The 6,000-nt window shown below is 36.1% G+C and overlaps 2 protein-coding genes across 2 annotated transcripts; one reads left to right on the top strand and one right to left on the bottom strand.

Moving 5' to 3' along the window:
- Positions 1–377: 377 nt before the first annotated feature.
- LOC133794814 (uncharacterized) lies at positions 378–4,076 on the top strand. Its single transcript, XM_062232239.1, has 6 exons — positions 378–1,250; positions 2,342–2,453; positions 2,564–2,735; positions 2,827–3,014; positions 3,257–3,402; positions 3,663–4,076. The coding sequence occupies exons 1-5, from the start codon at positions 778–780 to the stop codon at positions 3,380–3,382; spliced, it is 1,071 nt and encodes a 356-aa protein (XP_062088223.1). The 5' UTR covers positions 378–777; the 3' UTR covers positions 3,383–3,402; positions 3,663–4,076.
- Positions 3,719–5,839, bottom strand: LOC133794815 (uncharacterized). Its single transcript, XM_062232241.1, has 5 exons — positions 5,225–5,839; positions 5,016–5,127; positions 4,848–4,929; positions 4,703–4,754; positions 3,719–4,582 (listed from the first exon to the last, which is right to left on the bottom strand). The coding sequence occupies exons 1-5, from the start codon at positions 5,705–5,707 to the stop codon at positions 4,436–4,438; spliced, it is 876 nt and encodes a 291-aa protein (XP_062088225.1). The 5' UTR covers positions 5,708–5,839; the 3' UTR covers positions 3,719–4,435.
- Between the last annotated feature and the right edge of the window lie 161 nt (positions 5,840–6,000).

The following is a 6,000-nucleotide window of genomic DNA, read 5'->3' as shown; positions in this document are numbered from 1 at the left end:
CAGATCATGCTACTTTCTCAGCCGTTGGATCAATAGACTTTTAAACAGCTGTTTCCAGAACAACTTTCCACAGTAGTTGACCAAACCCGCCAATCCCATATCAAATTGATTCTTAGTCAAAATTAAAAAACCACAAGTCATTGACTTAATCACCCACAAAGGTGCAAGGAAGGATATTACTGAAAATTCCGTTTATTCGATGGGGGTAAATATGGTAATTCACTAGGTGATATTCCATCGTTATCTTGTAGCCTTTTTGGTAAGGGACAAGACAGTTTTTAATTTAATTTAGCTCACCGCTTTATCTTTATCTTTATTTTATATATTTTTTTCTTACGGTTATCTTTATCTTTTTATTTTTTTTAATATTAAAAAAAAGTAGATACCTCTCTGCAACTTTTTTTTTTCCTAGAGTTACATATTTACCCCGGAACAATTTTCTCCATCCTGAATATTTTCAAGGATATTTCGGTTAATTTGATCATTGTACGGAGACAGATGGTGAGGGAGGAGGAAGGAGGTCCTGTACCGAATTACAATTTTACCTTTGACTGTCTAAACAGTGAGGATAGAAATCAAGGGCAGTATTGCCTAGTTGACAAACGGGACATTTTCGTCATTTCAGAATTATAAAGAGAGATAGAGAGAGACAGAGAGGGGAAGAGAGAGACAGAGATAGAGGAAGAGAGAGAGAGAGAGCAGGGAGTGAGAGAAGAAAGAAGAGAGATAGATAGACCGTTTGGTCCGTTTTTTCTGTTACTATATGAAGGTGAAACCATGGTGTCCGACCAAGAATTAGCTAAAGGGGTGGAGACTTTGCTCCGTGAACCGAACTCATTCACCTCCGTAAACGGCGTCGTTGAACAGCTTGAAGCGAAGCTAGGGTTAGACCTCTCCCACAAGACTTTGTTCATCCGGGAGCAGATCAACCTCCTCCTCCGGTCACATCCTCAGCCACCACAACAATATCATCAGCTACCAAAGGACCATTTTGCCCTCCATTCTCACCCTCAATCCCAACAACAATTCGCTGCTGCACTCCACCCCCAACAATTCCCTCCCCATTTTGCCCTTCACCCTTACCACCACCGTCCAATCGATGCTCACACTTTTCAGGCTCAGACGCCATCGGCGCCGCAACCCCTTCCGCAGCACGTGCAAACTCACACGCATCACCCTCCTCCTGTTAAGTCCGAGGTTTTCGTCCAGAATGCTTCCACTAATCTCCCCTCCGAACCACCCAAAGAAAGGTTTTTTTGCCAAACCCTTTTCTTTTTTGCTTTTTAATTTCAGGATTTTTAGGTTTGTCGTGATACTTGTATTATCAACTTTCTCCCCTAATAACTTCTATTTGTTTTGTTTATTTTCTTCACATTAATTATTTTTAAACAAAATCTTTTTTAATCCTTTTTTTTTTGGGAGTTTTGCTTGTTGGGCATACATTTGTTTTGTTGTTTGATCTCCACTGTTTAAAATTTGACCATTTTGCCTAAGTTCTCACATTTAAAAAATGTCTGATTAAAAATTTTTTTATGTCACCGCTGATAATGTTTTGTGCTGTAGATGAGAAAGTCAATCCGACTTTGACTTTCAAAATCAGAGTTTGAACAAGAAATGCCCTATTATCTGAAACCATTCGCTAGCTTTGGGTCCTTAGCTTAAATTTTAGATACACACAGTTTGTGTTTGTGACATGTATTTCATATCTTTTCAACGCTTGAAAGCTACTCTTCTAAAAAGAAAGAAACTTTATTGGGCTAAGATATAAATTTTGAAATATTTTTTAAATTATCTTTTCCCACTTTATTTCTGATGGCGTATGCTTCAATTTTATGCTTAAAAATAAGTATTGGGTATAGTTTTGTTAAAATATTTCATTGAAAAATATACTCGTCACCATCTTTTCTTGTCGTTGTGCTTTTGTACTTTAGCATGTAGGGTGACCCATGGTGTTTATTGTTGAGTTTGTTTCTTTTTCTTGGTTATCTCCCTTCCAAAATTTCAATGTCATTTTATAAAATTGACATTGCTACTCTCTAATTGCAGTATCTTTTCAACATGTTGTTCCTTGTTTTACCTTGGGTTTTTTTTTATCATTGGTCATGTAGAGGTGGGCATGGTGTTTTGACTTTTTTATGAGAAGAATTCAATTACTGGCATCATTTCAATTTGATTCTTGTATTTACATGTCTATGTCTTTAGCTGTTTTATATATAGCACATGATAACATCGTTACATAAGTTTCTTATAATTAATAAATAAAATTTCTTTAAAATAAATAGATGAACTTTGATTTATAAGTGATGATTTTGTCTTTGTGGATTATGATTTTGTTATGCAGTCCTCCTGTCGGTGCCAAAAGAAGAGGTGGGCCAGGGGGTTTGAACAAAGTTTGTGGGGTATCACCTGAGCTTCAGGCTGTTGTTGGTGAACCAAAAATGCCGAGGACTGAGGTTATTCACAGATATTGGATTTCATATAATGTTTTAGTTTTGTTTATCTAATCTTAGTCCAATATTTGGTATCTTTTTTTTAAACATTAATTATGTTTTGCTTGTTTCAGATTGTGAAACAGCTTTGGGCATACATAAGGAAGAACAATCTCCAGGATCCCAGCAACAAGAGGAAAATTATTTGTGATGATGCTTTGCGAGTGGTGTTTGAGACAGACTGCACTGATATGTTCAAAATGAATAAGCTGCTAGCTAAACACATTATTGCCCTTGAACCCACGAGTATGTATTGTGGACTAACATGAACACCAGTATTTTGTAGAGGAAATATCTTTTGATGTAAGAATCATTTTAATCCATTTATGGTTTGCAGAAGGGTCGAGTCAAGCGAAAAGAGCGAAGGTGGAGGTTGAACCTGCACCTGAAAGTACTGACTCTGGCTCGTCATGTGTAATAATTTCTGAAGCACTTGCTAAGTTTTTGGATACTGGAGGCAGGGAGATGCTCCGCTCTGAGGCATTAAATCGTGTTTGGGAGTACATAAAGACTAACCATTTGGAGGTAGGTAACCCAGCTGCTGCTTGATAGCCTTCAGGCTCAGATCATAGTATGCACATGATAAGCTTATTTTGTGGGATTGTTTGGGTTCTATATTGTTTTTTCTGCTACTAATTGCTTTGATTTTCTCTACTAGGTTCATATTCCTTAAATCCCTCCTTGTGTAGAGTTATTGGGGTTTATGGTTATGTATCATAAATGTATTTAGAGATAAGAACATTTTGTGTCCTTGGTTTCCTTGACAGGATCCTCTAAATTCCATGGCGATATTATGTGACGCAAAGCTTCGCGAGCTTCTTGGATGTGAAAGCATTTCAGCACTTGGTATTTCAGAGATGTTAGATCGGCATCATCTATTTCAACGTTCATGATGTCAGATAGCAGTTGACTGGTTAGTATGAATCCCGCAATATCTAATTATCAATTTGATAACTATTTTTTTGTTCGTGACCTAGTACCATGCAGGAGTTGATAGAAAAACCACTTCTGTAAATTAAATACAAAAATCCTCAAAATATACTGGGTAGATTCACTTGATCGGTTTTCTGAATTTCATTGGACTTGCATACTTTATCTAGTACATAAATAAACGTTTTGTAATTCCAAATAAGTTAGTTACTTAATTCCTGTCTTATTTATTTATTTTTGCAGGGACAAGGGATCTTTGCCATATGGTCTCTTCTGATGGTAGAAAAGATAGGAAAGACTTCTTTTTCTTTTTGTTTTTAACCTAGACTTTTTGGGGTTGCATTGACATGGTTAGCTGATATGTTGTTTTTTACAGTACTTGGTTATATTATGTTTAGAATCAAGGGTTAATGGCATGGAGTTTGTTGGAATTATGCCATAACCATGTTGGTGTAGGTTTTCTGGTTCGCTTCAACGAGGTTCTCGCTTTCTGAAATGCCTAACCTCAAAACTGTGACAGAACGATAATTTACTCTGTACAGACCGGAAGGACCATTCTATGTATGTTGTTTGATGGCAAAAGCTGTTGGTTTTAACTGCAACTTCTTGTATCTTTGTTTAATGGCAACAACCAAAGCTTTTTAGCTGCGTCTTTTATTTGATGTTTGAATGCTTAGATTGTTTTTGACTGATTGTAAAACCATCTAGATTAGATTCCAGACTATATATCAGATTATAGACATGTTTCTCCTAGTAATGGACTTTATGCTTATAGTTCCCTATCGCCATGGTTGAATCCTGTTCAAGACCATTATTATTATTATTATTATTATTATACAATCAAAGTAAACAAAAACAATGTGTTGTACTGTAATCCTATTCAAGAAATGCTTCCTTATAATTTCCATCGATATGCTAACAAACTTAAAGATGTTGCTTCCGTCTTTGGGGAGGAGCCCATCGACCAAAGTGGTCAAACTAGCTCCAAAAACAACCACAATGCCACCTCAAATAAGCTAAAACGTAGTTAAATTGAAGAATATTATAAGGGCAACCATGATAAAGAGCGAGAGCAAAATGTATGCAACTCGTTTGGGTTTATTCCTGAAGATCAAGAGAGAACTCAGGTGTTCCATTATACTCGTCGTGTATCTTATAGTTCTCTGAAGGAAAAAGAAAAATAACATAACGAGACAGTTGATTCTAGGCTCTTCATATCAAAGTTATAATTGGACTTAAATATAAAGGTAAATCATGCATTTCTTCCCAAAAGTATAACATACCAGTCTAAAAGGTTCAACAGGAAGGAGTGGTTCCAAGAACATCTCTAAATTCCTGGAGAAAAAGAAAGTAATACTGCAAATTTGGTCAAGTCCTCAACAATTCAAAAACGTCCTATGGAATTTCAAGTTGAGAAAAATTGAGTACCTTATTACCATCTTTCCATGATAAACGTGGCACATATGTAAGCTGACCCCCTTTCCTAGAGGCACATTTATATTTTTCCACTCTGCAGAAAACATAAAGGGGATCGAGTTATTAAGTGTACTGACCTGAAAAATTTACTTGTCCACCAAAAACAACAACATTTTATACCTAATCTCCATTTGATACCAACATTCAATCCATCTTGCATAGTTGGTGTCACAACAAATTCAATGTGGTTCCCCAAGCTTTTTATCAGACGCAAGAAAAAATCCAACACTTGCTGCAACAAATAAACAACTTTCAATTATGCACCTTAACAAAGAAAGCTTTTCAAAGAAATTAAACTAAACTAGTAAATTATATTTAATTAGGAATACCTTTTTTCCATTAAAGGGTTGAAAACCACTCGAGAAAAAATTGCAAACACATTGACATTCATCGCTAATTACGTCGGATAATTCATGAACGTTTTTGCTCTTGATGGCGGAGTAAAGTCTGAGGACTGTTTCCATGGCTTTGAAGTCTTGTTCACCTCCTTTACCTTCTCCTCCTGCTCCTGCTCCTGCTCCTCCTCCTCCTTCTGGTTCTGAGTTCTTATTAGCATTGAATGGCACTAGAAGTAGGCCTGTGCGCTTTGTAGAAAAGATTCTGTGATGATCTAAAGGCTGGTGAAAAAATGGTCTATTATTATAACAATTGCGAAAAGCATAAGCTTTGTTGCATGAGTTCCTGCGAGAAAAAGATTTGTGTAAGGTGGTAACTGCATTAGATGAGAATGATAGGGAAGGTGAGAGTCTTCTAATATTGCTGTACGTGTATGTATTAATGGTAGGGAATGATGATAGCAAAGCCAAAGCCATTTTTATGCTGTGAAATTTAATGGTTTTAAAACACAGAACAGAATAAAACAGCAAGTGTGGAGGAAGCTAATAACCAATAAGGTAAAGGAGAAAGTAGGAAATAGCAATGAGTAAGAAAGGAATGAAGGAACTCTCCGCCATGAAGAAGCAAACTAAGGAGCCTTACTCAAAACAAAAGCTACTTAATACACGTCAAATATTACCTGGTACCTATTGTTTTTTAATTTATTAATTTTAATTCTGTTTTCTCAATGTATCTCTTCTATATAAAAAAGTGTTTAGATAACGAAATT

Source organism: Humulus lupulus, chromosome 8 (assembly GCF_963169125.1).
Source record: "Humulus lupulus chromosome 8, drHumLupu1.1, whole genome shotgun sequence".
Lineage (NCBI taxonomy): Eukaryota > Viridiplantae > Streptophyta > Magnoliopsida > Rosales > Cannabaceae > Humulus > Humulus lupulus.
This window is presented reverse-complemented; position numbering and strand designations above follow the sequence as displayed.

Coding starts and splice junctions, on each gene's coding strand:
- LOC133794815 (XM_062232241.1), bottom strand. CDS start 5,707: ATGGCTTTGGCTTTGCTATCATCATTCCCTACCATTAATACATACACG. Junction 4,930..5,015: donor TGGTATCAAATGGAGATTAG/GTATAAAATGTT, acceptor TGTTTTCTGCAG/AGTGGAAAAATATAAATGTG. Junction 4,755..4,847: donor CATGGAAAGATGGTAATAAG/GTACTCAATTTT, acceptor CTTTTTCTCCAG/GAATTTAGAGATGTTCTTGG.
- LOC133794814 (XM_062232239.1), top strand. CDS start 778: ATGGTGTCCGACCAAGAATTAGCTAAAGGGGTGGAGACTTTGCTCCGT. Junction 2,736..2,826: donor TATTGCCCTTGAACCCACGA/GTATGTATTGTG, acceptor TATGGTTTGCAG/AAGGGTCGAGTCAAGCGAAA. Junction 3,015..3,256: donor TAAAGACTAACCATTTGGAG/GTAGGTAACCCA, acceptor TTTCCTTGACAG/GATCCTCTAAATTCCATGGC.